At 40.2% G+C, this 17,044-nt stretch overlaps 1 protein-coding gene across 5 annotated transcripts in view; it reads right to left on the reverse strand.

Moving 5' to 3' along the window:
* The window catches only part of LOC120048237 (CRACD-like protein), a 39,167-nt gene extending 23,547 nt beyond the window's left edge, over window positions 1-15,620 (reverse strand). For 2 of the 5 annotated variants that reach the window (XM_038994041.1, XM_038994037.1), the window contains exon 1: window positions 5,134-5,184. In XM_038994041.1, coding sequence (XP_038849969.1) covers window positions 5,134-5,183 — 50 coding nt within the window. In that variant the 5' untranslated portion in view covers window position 5,184. Of the gene's footprint in view, window positions 1-5,133; window positions 5,185-9,413; window positions 9,707-11,243; window positions 11,381-15,509 lie in introns of those variants that run through there. The other 3 variants (XM_038994040.1, XM_038994039.1, XM_038994038.1) reach the window with 3 other exon arrangements.
* Between the last annotated feature and the right edge of the window lie 1,424 nt (window positions 15,621-17,044).

Genomic DNA, 17,044 nt, shown 5'->3' on the forward strand with positions numbered 1-17,044 from the left:
GCTATGTTAAGACATCATGTCCTTTGGTGTGACATTACAAATTGTAGAATGGAGAAACATAAATCATAATGGAACATGTGGCATGCGATCTCAGCATGCCCCATGAGCAGATTTGTAAAGTTTGTCCAAATTAAAATGTAACCCCCCCCATCCCCAATTTGACTTTGCCTTATTTTACAGAATTTCCACAAGGTAATACAGTGTGAGATGACAAGCAATTGCTCATACAAATTACATAATTTTATGCTTAAAATATAAACTAAGACAAATTTAAGGCTCAAATGTATAAAACGGTTCATAAATCAACCACATACATTTGAAATATTCAGACTTAATATCACCACTTATTTTTAAACTGTTTTTATGCTTAAAACATCAACCACCCAACTATAAAATCATGCTGAGAAAATCCAGAGGCAGTACTCATGGGAATAAGCAGCTGCAGTGTGTACTGTACTCCACTTCCTGGTGTGACAGGATGCTCGCAGCAGCTTACAGTATGTGTGTCTGCTGTTACGTCACATCTACAATTATATCCCTGCTGAATTCCAAGTACTCTTGAATCTGATATTTTCAATAAACATGGCAACTTCATTACCCAAGTTATTTTGTAAGAATATCATATGCAGAACTCCAGACAGAGCTAGAGGTCACAACAAGCATTTGGTTACATTAGTTTGAGTTGTTAAAGTTGTTGAAATAAACCTTTCCATTTATGAACATACATTAAGGCTTCCTCATTCCTTTGGGAATGCTAATAGCAAAACTAGCTAAAGTTACTACTAGACAACACATTGTCTGAGAAAGTAAACTGTCAAGTCCTTGGTTTCTCAACTGAAGCTACAATATTCGAGTTAGAGATTCCACACCAGCGGGAACAGAAAATATTTTGGCCATCTCAGATTTTTCTGGCAATTCTCACATAGGAACTTCATTGGGAGGAAGGATGTTTAACAATCTTTTTACATTTGTATTATTTTTTGTTGTTGTTGAAAATCATGATGAAAGTGGCCATTATAGACCCTTTTTAAACCAATAAGCCTCTTGTAAGACCATGTAATCCATGAACTGTACATGACAGGCAACATCTTGGTGTCATTATACTCCTTATTGGGTGCTCTAAAATATACACTGTCTTGACTCTGAAATACATTTATTCAACATTAAAGATATTAATATCTCAATGCTACCCGTTTTGATTTGGATCATTAAGAAATATTGTTTGGAACAATTACTAGTAAAACACACTTCCAGAGTAGGCTCTATGCTAATGCTAAATTTGATACATTTTATGAGCAGCACCAACACAGTGAATGGGAAATTGATTCAAAGGGAACTCCCTTTGCTGAATGTGTAATCCTAAAGTAAAGCTGTGTTTGGTTAATTACCTATGTCAATTTCTATGTATAAAATGGGTCATATCATTAAAAAGTACCAGAGAGGCCACTCTGGAAGTTAAGCAAATTCAAAAAAAGGTTAGTTGAGATACTTTTAATTTCATAGGATCCACATTAGCGACAGTTAGTCTTACTGGGGTTCGACACATAACGAAAGACATCAGACAAAAGGCTTTACAATTTACATACATTTCAAAACATGTAGCGTGCGTGTGCACTGTATGTGTAACTGATGGAGGCAGTCGGAAAGTACTCAGACCCCTTCACTTTTTCCACATTCTCTTACGTTAAGCCTTATTCTCAAATTGAGGAAAATTTATAATTTTACACATTTTCCTCAATCTCTACACAGTACCCCATAAAGACAAAGCTTATACAGATTTCCAAATTTCTTAAAAATAAAAAGATACCTTATTTACATAAGTATTCAGACTCTTTGCTACAAGACCCGAAATGGAGCTCAAGTGCATCTGGTTTCCATTGATCATCCTTGAGCTGTTTCTACAACTTGGTTGGAGTCCACCTGTGGCAAATTCAAGTGATTGGACATGATTTGGAAAGGCAATGCATGTCAGAGCAAAAACCAAGCCATGAGGTTGAAGGAATTATCCGTGAAGCTCCGAGACAGGATTGTGTCAAGGCACATATCTGAGGAAGGGTATCAAAACATTTCTGCAGCATTGAAGGTCTCCAAGAACAGTGGCCTCCATCATTCTTACAATGGAAGAAGTTTGGAACCACCAAGACTCTTCCTAGAGCTGGCCAAACTGAGCAAATCGGGGGAGAAGGTCCTTGGTCAGGGAGGTGAACAAGAACCTGATGGTCACTGACAAAGCTCCAGAGTTTCTTTGTGAAGATGGGAGAACCGTCCAGAAGGACATCCATCTCTGCAGCACTCCCAAGCAGGCCTTTATGGTAGAGTGGCCAGACGGAAGCCACTCCTCAGTAAAAAAGCACATGACAGCCTGCATGGAGTTCGCCAAAAGGCACCTAAAGACTGAGCATGAGAAACAAGATTATCTGGTCTGATGAAACCAAGATTGAACTGGCCTGAATGCAAAAGCGTCACATCTGGAGGAAACCTGGCACCATTCCTTCGGTGAAGCATGGTGGTGGCAGCATCATGCTGTGGGGATGTTTTTCAGCGGCAGGGTCAGGATTGAGGCAAAGATGAACGGAGCAAAGTACAAAGAGATCCTTGATGAAAACCTGCTCCAGAGCACTCAGGACCTCAGACTAGGGGTGAAGGTTCATTCTTCCAACAGGACAAAAACCAAGCCCAAATCCAATACAATGCAGGAGTGGCATCGGGACAAGTCTCTGACTGTCCTTGAGTGGCCCAGCCAGAATATCTCTGGAGAGACCTGAAAATAGCTGTGCAGCAACATTCCCCATCCAACCTGACAGAGCTTGAGTGGATCTGCAGTGAAGAATGGGAGAAACTCCCCAAATACAGGTGTGCCAAGTAATCGCTGTCAAAGGTGATTCAAAGTACTGAGTAAAGGGTTTCAATACATTTGCAAAAATGTCTAAACCTGTTTTTGCTTCTTCATTATGGGGTATTGTGTACAATAGATTGATGAGGGAAAAACCAATTTAAATACATTTTAGAATAAGGCTGTAACACAACAACATTTTCTTGGGAAAAAGTCAAGTGGTCTGAATACTTTCCGAAAGCACTGTACATACACACAAAAAGTAGGTCACATTGATGCGCTACATGAGATTGGAGTTCCATTCAATCATGGCTCTGTATAATACTGTACGTTTCTTTGGATTTGTTCTGAACCTGGGACTGAAAAGACCCTTGGTGGAATGCGTGTCAGTGCTGTGTGTAAATTGACTACGCAAACAATTTGGAATTTCCAACACATTTCTTATAAAAAACAAGTGACTCAGTCAGTCGTTCCACAACTCTTAGCCAAGAGAGACTGACATGCATATTATGGATATTAGCCCTCTGATTACAATAAATCATAAAATGTGCCGCTCGGTTCTAGGCCAGCCGCAGCTTAACTAGGTTAATCTTTGCAGCACTTGACCATATGACTGGATAATAATTATTAAGATAAAACTAGAGCCTGCAGGACTTGCTTTGTGGAGTGTGGTGTCAAAAAAGCATAACATCTCTATCACGGACAGACCTCGCCCCATCTTTTACAACCATTGAATCAATACATTTTGACCATGACAGTTTACAATCGAAGGTAACGTTAAGTAATTTAGTCTCCTCAACAGTCACACCTTTTATTACCAGATTCAGTTGGGGTCTTGGGGAATGATTTGTACCAAATGCTCTTCGTTTTAGTGATGTTCAGGACCAGTTTATAACTGGCCACCCATTCTAAAACCGACTGCAACTTTTTTGGTTTAGGGTTGCAGTGAATTCACTAGCTGTGGTTGATGACTCGTACAGTGTTGAATAATTAGCTGTTATAACCAGTAAAGGCCACTTTACCATTCTTGGGTAGTGGAATGACTTTGGCTTCCCTCCAGGCCTGAGTACAAACACTTTCCCCTAGGCACAAAATATGACATTATGACAGACTTTATAGCCACTCCTACCATCCTTAGTAGCTTTCCATCTAAGTTGTCAATGCCAGGACGTTTGTCATTATTGATCGATAAATCATTTGTCCACCTATCCCATACAAAATTCTACCATTTAATTGCATTTCTTTCATTATTTGTTTCATGCATGAATAAGTACTCCAAGGTTTTCCCCATCATTGATCTTGGCTTCATAATACAGTTTCTTCTTGGAGTTCTCACAATTTCTCAATTTGACCAACAAATATTTTTAACAGTCACAACAAAATATTTTGTATGATCTCTTATACACTATTTTAGGCCCAGCTTTTGGAAACCTGGCTTTCCTGGATATTAATGTTGAATTTAAAAAAAATGCAGAATCACCACATACTGCATATTTGAGAGAACACTATAAGGAGTATATTGACACCAAGATGTTGTCTGTATCATGTACGGTTCACAGATTATAGGGTCTTACGGGAGACATGTATAGGTCTAAAAAGGATTCATTCGTCATGATTGTCACCAACAAAAAGAATGATAGAAATGTAAAAAGCATGTCAAACATCCTTCCTCCCAATGAAGTTTATATGTAAGAATTGCCAGAACAATCGGAGATACCAAAAATATTTTCCGCTCCCGCTGGTGTGAAATCGGCCAGTTGAAAAATTCCACAGCGTTCGTCAGGCGACAAAAGCAGCACAGTCGTTGACTTTAACACATGAGAGCAGAGAGAGGCAGAGAGAGAAATCTGATCTAATGAGCCTGACTTCTCTGGACAACAGCCATCTTTACCATTACTCTCCCATCTGATACTGCCTATTAATTTCCTCTCATACTCTGAGGAAATGTTCCCAATCGCTGCTTCACAGATGAATAAAGCTTCAAAAGATAGAGGCATTATTACCTAGGTGGACAATGTGACTGACAAAAACCACCACCAACACAGAGACGTACATTTACAACACAAACACTACCCACAGTTGATTTAGACTACAGGATAAATTAGATTGGACTGTGTGGACCTGTAGACCAAAGCGAATCATACTAGTTGTACTTATGAACTGCATTCTGGGGGGAATATGCCACCTGGGGTTGTCACAGTTAGCCTATGGACCATAACCTCCCAGGGTCTGACCACGTGACCAACCAGTCACAAACTACTCAATGGGGCAGCAGATTTCAGCTGGGCTAACGGACTGACCTTGGACTGCCTCCAATACTGGCCAGCAGCGATGACGTCCGCCGTTTCATGTTTTAACTTTTCAGGGGGAGTTGAAAGGGAGAGAGAGAGAGAGAGAGAGAGAGAGAGATGGTGGAAAGGAGCAGCATTAAAATGATAGAAACAAGACTGTTAGATAAACAAACCATTACTTCGATGAAAAAGCATTTGAACACAGGCAGTTATGGGGAATTTAAACAGATGAGTCTGCCAATTCCATATAAGGACACAGCCAGGTTTGAGTATTGTTTTTGTACTGGAGATCCCCTATTTCAAAGTCAGATGTGAGGAGTCACCTATGTTATGCAATCAAGGATTAGAGGATAGCAACTAGCAAGGTTTATGAGACAGACAACACCTTGATTATAACTTTCACACACACTCTTCAGCAGAGTCAGTAGAGAGCCATCTGGTTTTCACATCCAGACTCTAAATCCACATTTGCTGTGCTGAACATATTGTGCGATTGAAGCCTTAGTGTCCTTTGAGACTTTTCTTGTCAACATCCAGGATACTTCTAATATTTATGGAATAGGAAGTAAAGGCCTCTATTTTAAAGGTCCAATGCAGCAGTAATCAATATCAAATCATTCCTGGGTAACAATTAAGTATCTTACATTTTTTTTATTGAAGACAATCACAGTAAAAGAGCTTCGCAAAGAGCAATTGCTCAAGCAAGAATTTTGCTACGACTGTCTGGGAGTGGAAGGCAAAACTGAACATTTGCTGTTATTGGCAGAGAGGTTTAGGACTCTTTCTTATTGGTCTATTAACTAATTTACCGGTGATGTCACCAGGCTGGCCAAAACAGGCAGAAATTTCAGGCTGTCTATTCAAACAGAAACACACACTTTAAAAAGTGCTTTCCCACTGTGCACACACACACTGGTTGAAGGAACATTGTTTCCACATAATTGCAATGAAATTATGCTGAGTCAAAGCAGAATAGACATTGTGCCCAGGGTTATCATGTCACAGTACTTCTCGAAACCTCAATGTGGAAATTCTATATATAAAAACACAGGAAATTCATGTTTGACTACACTGGAACTTCAACAAACCTAACGCAATGGCAAATCGTAGCGCACCGCAACTAAAAGAAAATACTAGGCTCCCGTAAATTGCATTGCAAGGCACGTTCTCAATAAGCAAGATATAGCCTAGGCCTACCGTTGATGTGGTGTTACATGACTGAATCATTTGAATATGTTAGGCGCAGCAGTCTTTGGTAACCGGACAAGAGGAGCTCTTTGGAAATGGGGATGGATACAAGATGAATGGAGTACTCACTGCAGGTAGGCCTATGTGAATTGTAAATAATGCAAAAGCATGACGGCACAACCTCACGAGTAGACCATTTAGAAACCTTTTATTGATTACTTTTCCGTTACTGTGGAATTGCCCCGGCGTCTCAGATTTCTCACTTCAAATGCATGTACACTGAATATTTGACAAACACATTTACTGGAAGAACTGTGTAGATGTAAAGTTTGTACTGAAATTCTGTTACCAATCTCACTCAGTTTATATGCGCCAAATTAAGATTCAAAGATATCTGGGGTGTCAGCTTTGACATGCCACAGTGAGTTTGAAAAAAAATCTATTTTGGTTATTGAACTACAGGAAGTGGATTTACACATGGTAACATACTACACAAATGTATAATTATGGATATGAATGTCATTCTCTTCATGGTGATGTGTCCCAAAATGAGGTACACCAAGGTAGAAAAATGCAATATTCTTTGCATATTTAGGTATTATTCTACAAATTTGTCTATTATTATAATGCACGCCATCACCAAACTTGGATGGTCTAGACCAAATCTACACATGATTGTTTCTATTTGGGTCAGTCAGATATTCCTATTTGTCAGACAACTTGGGTCAGTCAGATATTCCTATTTGTCAGACAACTTGAACAGATTTCCTAAATGAAACAGATTTTTTGCTAAAATCCTGGTGATTTTAGTCTGACCAAAAGTCCCCTTTTTATTTTATTTTGCAAAAAACTTGATGGGGCAAAACAAATCACTCGGGGCTGGTTTGGCCCTGTAATATAGAGTTATCCGTCTATGGAACCAGTGCAAACCATCAACTGGGTTAAAGAATTGATTACATTATCTTAAGTAGGGATGGGCTACAACACATTTCCACAGTTATGTTGAACACAAGAACCCCCTGAAACTTCAAGGTCTTCATGCCTATTTTTTAAAGGTAAAAATAAAATGCTCCGTGTGAATATAGTTAGTGAACGGCAGTGCCAAGCAATGACACTGGGCGTTTTGTTTGGTAGTTTATACTTTACTTTCAACTGGTGAGAAAGATCTCTGGCAGTCTAAATTATACACATAGCCAGTGAAGTACTTAGGACAGATATAGATTGTGTGCAAGTAAAGTTAGTGGTGTGTGTACTAGGCCAGTAGCTCAACATAAAACGTTCATACTGAATGCAATGCGGGCAAACGGATCCCAATAATTTTCCTAGCGTCCATTTTCAGCCCTAGGCAGGAAACCATCTATTCCACAGAACTGAGTTTGGTTGTTGTGGCTCTCTTGATATGATACAAACAGGATATCCAATAAAACATAAGAGAAGTACAGTAACCAGGACATTCCAAACAAGGCTACCGCAGGGCAAAGCTGCCTGGAAGGAACAACTACTATAGTATTTCCAATGGGTGGAATTTAGGATATCATGAAAGGAAGTGTTGTCCATTTTATTGAAGTTGAACCCAACTTTATTTGCCATGTTGAGTGAACACTTTTCAAATGGGTGGAGCCCCCATACGAGGCTGTATTTCTAAAGTGGTTGGTCAGCTCGTCGCAGCACAGTTCTTCCTTACCAAAGATATTTCAGCTGTTGACGAAAACCTCACATACCTTAATGTTTGTCTAGAACCAGAGGCACAAAACCATGGAATTCTCTTTACTTCCGGTTTCTACATTAAAAGGAGTGACTAAGTCTGACTATGAAATGGGTATCATGAATTTACAAGTTGCATCAAGGGTGCATTCAAGGGTGCAATTAGACGCCTGTCAACAAAAGGGTTAGGCTACACATCTGCCCCAAATACAAGGCGTACAGCAAGAAAGACATTCTGCGTGTGTGCACATGCATTAATCTAGTTTGTTAATCCAACAAGGAGAAAAAAAAACATTAGGTGATAGCACAGTTCAAAACAGCCCTTCTTACTGACGTGGAGGAGTATTAACATTAAACCAGCTCCATCTGGAAATGGTAAGAAGGCTTCAACTGTCCAGAGAAGACTGCGTAAAAGAGCACCATGTGAAAGAGTGCAGGTGTCCCACACATCTTAGCTGACTTGTTTACTTTAGGATGGTATGTTGTGTACTCTACTGTGCTTGGTATCCATACTGTATATGGTCTCCATTTCTAAGTCAGTTTGTGTGCAAGATGTCACATGAAAGCCAGTACTTAACCAGACTGCTGCTATGAGGAACTTAGTTGGGACAGCTGACAAACCATGAAATGGGTGTTTGGGATGTGGGGGTGGATGGATGTGAATAAACCGCGGCAGTCAGTTACTCACTCTGGGGGAGAATAACTGATCCCTTTCAGGCAGAGTTACTGTTAAGTGAGTCAGTTCACAAGGTTAACAAAAGGGCTGCCTGGCTCTCACATTTTTTTCAATGAACTAAGCGAGTGGTCAATAAAGCTTTTATTGTCTTAAATGTCATGAGACCGAAGGATAAAGGGTTTCCACTAGATTCTACATCCACAGTCAAAACTGGCTATATCATGAAAACCAAAATTAGCTTTTTGGTCTGAATTTAAGGTTAGGCATACGGTTAGCGGTGTGGTTAAGTTTAGGGTTAAAATACAATTTTAAGAAGACACATTTCACAAATAGGCAGGGTTTATGACTTTGTGCATGTAGAAGCAAGTGACGACTAGGATAAAGGGGGAGATCGTTCTCTGACACTGCAAACAAACCGCCCATATACAGAGTATTCACAATCCTGTCCACGCTACAGTTTCAAATGAACTATTCAGTCATATGCTAGGACTTGCAAAACCAATGCAGGCCTACTGTGTCCTAATATTAGGGTTAGTGAAATAATTATAGCCCTTATCTAAGACATACATGCACAACCACCATGTACTTTAAGCAGACTACCAGGGACACATAGCATAAACGAGTATGTTCCATTCAGATAAATGCTCTGGCGATAGATATGTTTGATATCCTGCCAGGGTCTGAGGAGATATATCTAACCAGAAAAGCAGAGCACACTTACTTCTTCCCCAGCAAACAGCCGTAAAATCCAGCCATGGTTTCTAGATGGGAATGCTCAAGCAATATAAATGGCAGCGGATTCCCTCTTTAGTACATCCTTTACCAGCTTGTCTGAGTGCTGGCACGTGGAAGTCCCTGTGCAAGCCCCAACTGCAATGTTGAAGGCCACCAGTCCACTACACACAAACACCCACCTTCTTAATGCACATGAATTAAGACAGAACGGCAGAAAGGGCAGCTGGTGGCAAGACAAAGATAAAGACACAGCGCTATCTTTGAGTGGAGGCTGCCTGCCCTCCCAGTGACTAGCCTACAGTGGGAGGAAACGAGTGTGAACTAACAGCCCGCCCCAAGCTGCTCTTCCCACCCCCATCCACCTCCCACTCCCACTCCCACCCCGTCACATAGCTTAATCCCAAGCGGCAGCCTGCAGCTATTGTCTCAATCAGGCAGCTTACTTCCAGCCTATCTGACCCGTGTCTCTGTGATAATTAGGTAGGGGCGTCGTGGGGATTGTCCTGGCTGGGAACTCACTCATCCCCATCAGAAAAACAAAAATACACCAACAAACAGTGCCACCTTGCCATTGAGCCAGAGTCAACAGATGTCTAAATCTCAACCTCTAGGTTCAACCTTTGTGTCAGTCATGTTGGGATGTCAAGTCATATGACTAAGTAGAAAATCAATATGGGCTATTAATGTACAGGTTTGATAATAGGCCTAATTCTCAGATAAGTATGTTATTGCAGAATGCCAACATGCAAAACAATACATATGTGAATTGAACTACACAAAGTCAGAGGTCCCTGAAAGTTAACTAAATAAACATGTGAGATCCGGGAAAGGATTTGGTAAAGCTCGATCAGCATTCAACCATAAAAAATGGCCAGATCTGCTCGGAACAATCCAAGTGGCCCATTTTCCTGGGAATAAAAAATGTGTTCATGTAAACAATCATCAACTCAAACTCTATTAACTCCAGACCTCCTGAGGCTCCTTTTCAAAATTAAACATTTCCCTCTACCTAAAAGTGTAAACACATTAGAAGACTGTGGCCACAGACAGTGATCAGGGGGGGGGGGGGGGGGGGGGGGGGGGAATTACAAACATTGATAAAATACATAATTAGAATCAATACACTTAGCTTATCAACTCAATATATACCGTCTGGTATGATTATCAGTTTGTTAATTAAAGAGACTTTCCGGAGAATTGAAAACGACCTCATTTTTTAAACCTCCCGTTTTGGACTCGACGTGTAAATCAAATCAAAAGCTCATACATGCATAAACGATCTACAGTCCTCTCCCAGTGGAAAAATGCACCGAATCCTTACATTCTATCCTGCCATCATTTAGTGTATGAGACCTACACGCTCGTTCCTGTCGTGTTAGGAACACGCTCTCTGAAGCAAGTGGGATGAGTGGCTGCATGCGCTTACCATTATAAGATTAAAAAAAATACATTGAATGCGTCGATCAAATCCATGCATCAGATGTTAGAAAGCATCTGAAATGAGAAGTTAGATATATTAGACCTCGGTAGTAGCGGCATTTCTCTTTCAATGCATTTCCCTACAAACTAGAAAACGTTGTGCATCGTAGCCACACAAATACATTTGAAGATAAATGTCTGATCATAAACACTGTGCTGACAACCTTTAGCTCCTAAATGGTGCCGCTGGTGAATTTTGGAATATACAGTACTTCACAATAGGCTAAGGTTTTTTACCAGGCGTGGCTCCATCTATTTATCCCGGTCGCCATTCACAACAACACACACGTTGAAGCAAACTTTTAGCCACTTTTTAGACAAGAACATATCGGCCTACCATTCTGTTGTGTCAACCATCCAGCCATCCAAATAAAATAATTTAACGTGTCCACCTTCTGTCCTTATAAACGTTCACACAGATATTCCATGATGTGGGGTAATAATCAAACACTGCAGTTGATTGTCTGCGATCATCATTCATCACGTAAGCAAATGCTATATATAACCATTGCATGAGTTTCAAGGAGTAGGACGTTTGACGCTAATATATATAGGTAACTGCCAAAATAAAGGAAACACTTGAGTAAATGAGGGCTACAAATACAAAGTATATTGAGAGCAGGTGCTTCCACACAGGTATGGTTCCTGAGTTAATTAAGCAATTAACATCCCATCATGCTTAGGGTCATGTATAAAAATGCCCAGTTGCCCATTATTTTGGCTACCATGGCTAGAAGAGACCTGTCATTTTGAAAGATGGGGTCTCAAAGGAGCGTGATTTTTTCTTCTTGTGAGGACCTGAACATTTGACCAACTGTGGCAATTTGTTATTCCCCACAATGTCAAACGCTATTTGTAGGTGGTTTGAAACTATTCTGGAGGCCCAACAGCCTATTATGACGCGTTATGTTGGTGTTTCCTTTATTTTGGCAGTTACCTGTAAGTAGGCCTATAACTTTTCCATTGTATAAAATGACATTATTACGGTCGTTTGCTTGCCATACTAGTCACGGGAACTAGCCACAACCGAACTGTAGGAAATTGTTGATTGGCAAGTGGAATGATGTACAATGAGGTTGCAAAGTTAGTGGGAGGCGGGATCAGATCGTCACAGCATTGTCAAATGAGGTTGCGGGGTGAGCAAAGGGACACGTGCGCTGCAGGGGGCTCGAGAGCAATTACGTTACGACTTTGTATACAATTTTGCACAATTTATAGGGACTCTTTTTGTTTCTTGGGTGCTACTTTCAGAAGTACTAGCTAAAAAGTATACAAAACTTCCAGAAAATCTCTTTAAAAAAGGTCCAATGATTTCAATATCAAATCATTTCTGGTTAACAATTAAGTACCTTACTGTGATTGTTTTAAATTAAAATGGTAAAAAAGAAAACAAAAACAGGTTCTTAGCAAACAGCAAATTATCAAGCAAGAATTTTGCTAGGACTGTCAGGGAGTGGTCTGAGTGGGGAGGGGAAAATATAAAACTAGCCTTATTGGCAAAGGGGTTTGGAACTCTTATTGGTTTTGTAACTAATTTACCACCTAGTGATGTCACCAGGCAGGCCAAAACTCACCCCACCAAAACAGGCTTACATTTTCAAACAGCTCTTAAATTAAAAGGGTATTATCATTTTCACAGTATTGTTCCACCCTCAGTGTGGAAATATATATACACTATATAAAACACAGGAGAATCATGTTTTTGACAGCACTGGGCCTTTTAAGATGTCTACTGTACACCAATTGCAGTCACAAGCAGCTTTCATCTTAGTATTCAAACATCCAGACAGACTACATCAGAGTAGAATCTCACGCATGGGAAATCTCCATTCATGCAAACTATGTGGACATTTGAAAAACACATCTATCATATATCCCTCTGGTTTTTAAAGATCGGAGGAATGTCAGTCAGTTTTCCTCCTTGAATTTTTTTGGGGGTATTTCCTGAAACATTTTTTTCACTGCCCCTACAGAATATCTTGCTTGCTTAGCTCATAACTGAGAAAGTATAGAAACTCCTGATAAGGTGAGTATGTACATTGGAGTTCATTTATGAGAACTTGCAAAACAAATGTAAGGAGTGCTCAGTGCTTGAAAACACACCGATTGTCATCAACTTTGTGGTTCACCAAAATACTGTAGGGTAAAAGAACATGCTGTTTTCAACTCTAGATAGTTACTTATATAAACCTGAATTCTGACGAGTTAAATCTGTGCCCGTGATTGAGCAAGAGGCCCCTTTTCCCCTGTTCTCTCGAATCCCTCAACAGTTTGCTCTGACTCAAGTTTCTTTAGTCAACTCCTGCAGAGTACTGTTTCTTTTCTTTACAAAGCGCTTGGAATTCCTGCTAACATCTGGAACACATCTTCTGCGAGCAGTGAGCTCTCTGGCCAAAACTCTAATTAAGGCCATGTATGCAGAACTGTAAATAACAAAAAAATTATACCCCAGAGCTGAGCTAGGGAGCACCCCTAGCTGGGTGCGAGGGTGAGGCTGAATGTGTCACAGATAGACAGGGATGTGTATACAGCAAAAACAACACAGTCCTCCTCTCCTCTCCTCTCTGCCTGCTTTTGGTTATCTTATCATGGTGCTGGAAACCTTTCAGAGCTGATCCTTGAAATGACCCACTCTGTTCTCACACTCTCCACATGAAAAGGGATCCTGCTGGGTTTTACTGCTTGATAAAACTGCTAAAGGCCCTCTAGTCTGCCATTTACCTACAGTTGGGACCATTTTCATAAGGCATTTCTTACACTACAAATCATTTGCTGCAGAGTATGTGTGGGCGGTGAGGGCATGCGAGAATACATTTATCTCAAGGATTTAATTGTATGGTGATAATCAAATAATTGTGACTTTAATTTTTTAAGTGTTTTGCTCTTCGCCATATCCTCATTTCCCAGTTGGCCCATTTAAAACATGTAATTAGTGCTATGACTCAATCTGGTTCACCCTACTGGTCAGCTGTGTGTTGTTTACAAGGCTAAGGACAACTGTGACCACTATACTAACCACTGTTAGACTTTGTGACATTATGCTTGGATATAATGCTATGCATCATTGTAAAAAACAACAACACTAATGGTCAAGAACAATTCAGATTAAACTTGTTGCATTCAATTTGTACAATAAACTGCTACAATAATCCAAAGGGCACAGGGAGACTAAATTTGAGCACATTTATCCTTTGATGTCACTATATAATTCCATCATTATAAAGAGATATACAATGGGATATTTCTTCAAGATTTGCAGATATTTGTAATAACAAAACTGAATTGGACACACCATGAATCATCAGATGACTTTTTAAAAGCGCTAGGATGGAATATTTTCTTTATAAAGAAAAATTCCAGGTTGGATCTCATGCATTTGGTGTCTGGAACGTCTGCAGACAGATTTGACAATTTCCTTTGTTTTTACTCCACACATTGATTCAAGTCAACCCCTTTCTACGCTGCACCAAACCAGGGATATAAAGTATATTGATTTATGTGCATCAAATAAGGAATTATGTAAAGTTATTGATGGACATATGTAACAGTATAACTTTAGTATGTCCCCTCGCCCCGACACGGGCGCGAACCAGGGACCCTCTGCACTCATCAACAACGGTCGCCCACGAAGCGTCGTTACCCATCGCTCCACAAAAGCCGCGGCCCTTGCAGAGCAAGGGGCAACACTACATCTAGGTTTCAGAGCAAGTGACGTAACTGATTGAAACGCTACTAGCGCGTACCCGCTGACTAGCTAGCCATTTCACATCCGTTACACTCACCCCCCTTTCAACCTCCTCCTTTTCCGCAGCAACCAGTGATCCGGGTCAACAGCATCAATGTAACAGTATAACTTTAAACCGTCCCCTCGCCCCGACACGGGCGCGAACCAGGGACCTTCTGCACACATCAACAACGGTCGCCCACGAAGCATCGTTACCCATCGCTCCACAAAAGAAGCGGCCCTTGCAGAGCAAGGGGCAACACTACATCTAGGTTTCAGAGCAAGTGACGTAACTGATTGAAACGCTACTAGCGCTTACCCGCTAACTAGCTAGCCATTTCACATCCGTTACACATATCATACCAGATAGCTGCTGGGAATAAGAAACTGATGTGGACAAAATATTGACTATCTTAACCACAGCCTATTGAAACAGTGTAAAAACAATCACCATTATCCTTCTGTGTTGTCAAAGAGAAGAAGACAATTATAGCCTACAGGCCATTGAAAATCGGACTAAATGTTTAAGAAAGCAATAGCTAATTGTCTTTAAAAACTAAATATAAGTAAAATATATTTGTAACCAAAATCAATTCAAGAAGAGGATGAGTCACATTATGCTAAAGTTAACACATCGGATTATGTGGGAGTTCCTTCAAGTGAGAGGTATAATTCAACAACATCGCATCCGTAATGAAGAAGAGCAGTTTAAGGTAACATCTTCCAAGAAAAGTTGGAGACCACCACCATCTGAATTCAACAGTTTTTTTGCTAACCCTAAAAGCAACATAGAAAAAGCAACTGGTGCGAACCATTTGGAATCTTATCAAACAATATGTCTATCTAAGTAAGATCGTCATGAAAGAAAGTGATACTTACAAACTGAGTTAGGCGCTATATTTTAAAGTATGCAGACATCCATCAATGAAGTCAAAAATACGTCGGTGATTTGTGATGATTAGATCTGGCCCATTGAAGTTTCGTGTCTTTCTTCAACTAGCCTGCAGAAGCACTAGAGTACCGCGCATGCTTTCTCTGCGAGGAAGTAACACAATTGTGTTCACCAGTTGACTCACTGAGACGTTGCTCTCAAAGATCTATAGATAAAGATCAACTTTAAATCCAAGATAACGTTGATGGTGTATTTTTAACAATTCCATTTAGGTATGCTTTGCTTTATATGCTCAGTGTATGGTGTAGGAGAATGTGATCCCTCTGAAAAAACGAACCACCTGATTGGATACAATATTGCTGTCCTTGACCAAAACCCCTAAAATAATGAAACCAATTTTACGACAACAGTAGTCAGATCAAAGATGATACACCATTGACTTTGTGTCATAGCTCAATTCCATTGTAATCTCTGTAACAACAGGTATCTTTCAAAACGATTTTCTGTTCAAATACATTCATTTTATGTCCATAGATTAAAGTAAAATCTTTTTGGGAGGTATTTGAGAATTGAGGGGGAAATCTGTGGGCAGCAATGCTCTCTAGTGGCAGCTTTTTAACGTATTAGAACAGGTATTCACAAACTGGTGTACTCAATGCCGTCTGGGGTACGCCAGATGAAAATGTGATTCACATAAAAAAAATGAAAAATAGAAAACCATTTTTTCTTCACATTTTCAAACAGGCCATTTATATTTTCTAACGTTGCTATACATTTGGGTGAGGTTTTTTTCTCGCCTGAGTAGCCTCGTTTCACTGCCAAAAATAAAATTAAACCATCTAGTGTTCATCGTCATAATAACATAATGTAAAATACTGGTAGCCTAGTCAAATAATGAACATCCAATCACATTAACCGTTACTCTCTCATGGGAATTCCACTAATGGTCCGTATGTAGCCAAATGTAGCTGCTGCTTATTCCGTTTGATCGAAAATGGATAAATGGTTAAAAAAAGTAAGACCCGCGTCCATAGAGACACATACCAGCTCTACTGGTAGTACTGCTACTACCAGCTGCTACTACCAGCAGTACTACACCTGCACCTGTCGACGACACAAGTTGTTCTGCTTCCACGAGCACATCCAATGCTAGCATCAGTAATTCTACATTTGTTGTTAGCCCAGCTAGCATGGACACTGACAGTTGTGAATCTGATGCATGCGAAGAGCTACTGCCCCCTTACCCGGGAAACCACCGAACAACAGACAGGGACGTTGGACCATCGAAGAGACACAAATATGATGAGAACTACATTGATTTGGGGTTCACTTGTATTGGGAGTAGTGCCTTTCCTCAGCCACAGTGTGTTATATGTGCAAAAGTACTATCTCACAACTCGATGAAACCTTCACTCTTGCGCAGACATTTAGAAACAAAACATGCCAATTTGAAAAATAAGCCACGAGAGTTTTTAAATCGAGAATTAAGCCGACTTTTGAGTAGTAATACATGTATAAAAGC

Source organism: Salvelinus namaycush, chromosome 5 (genome assembly GCF_016432855.1).
Source record: "Salvelinus namaycush isolate Seneca chromosome 5, SaNama_1.0, whole genome shotgun sequence".
Taxonomy (NCBI): domain Eukaryota; kingdom Metazoa; phylum Chordata; class Actinopteri; order Salmoniformes; family Salmonidae; genus Salvelinus; species Salvelinus namaycush.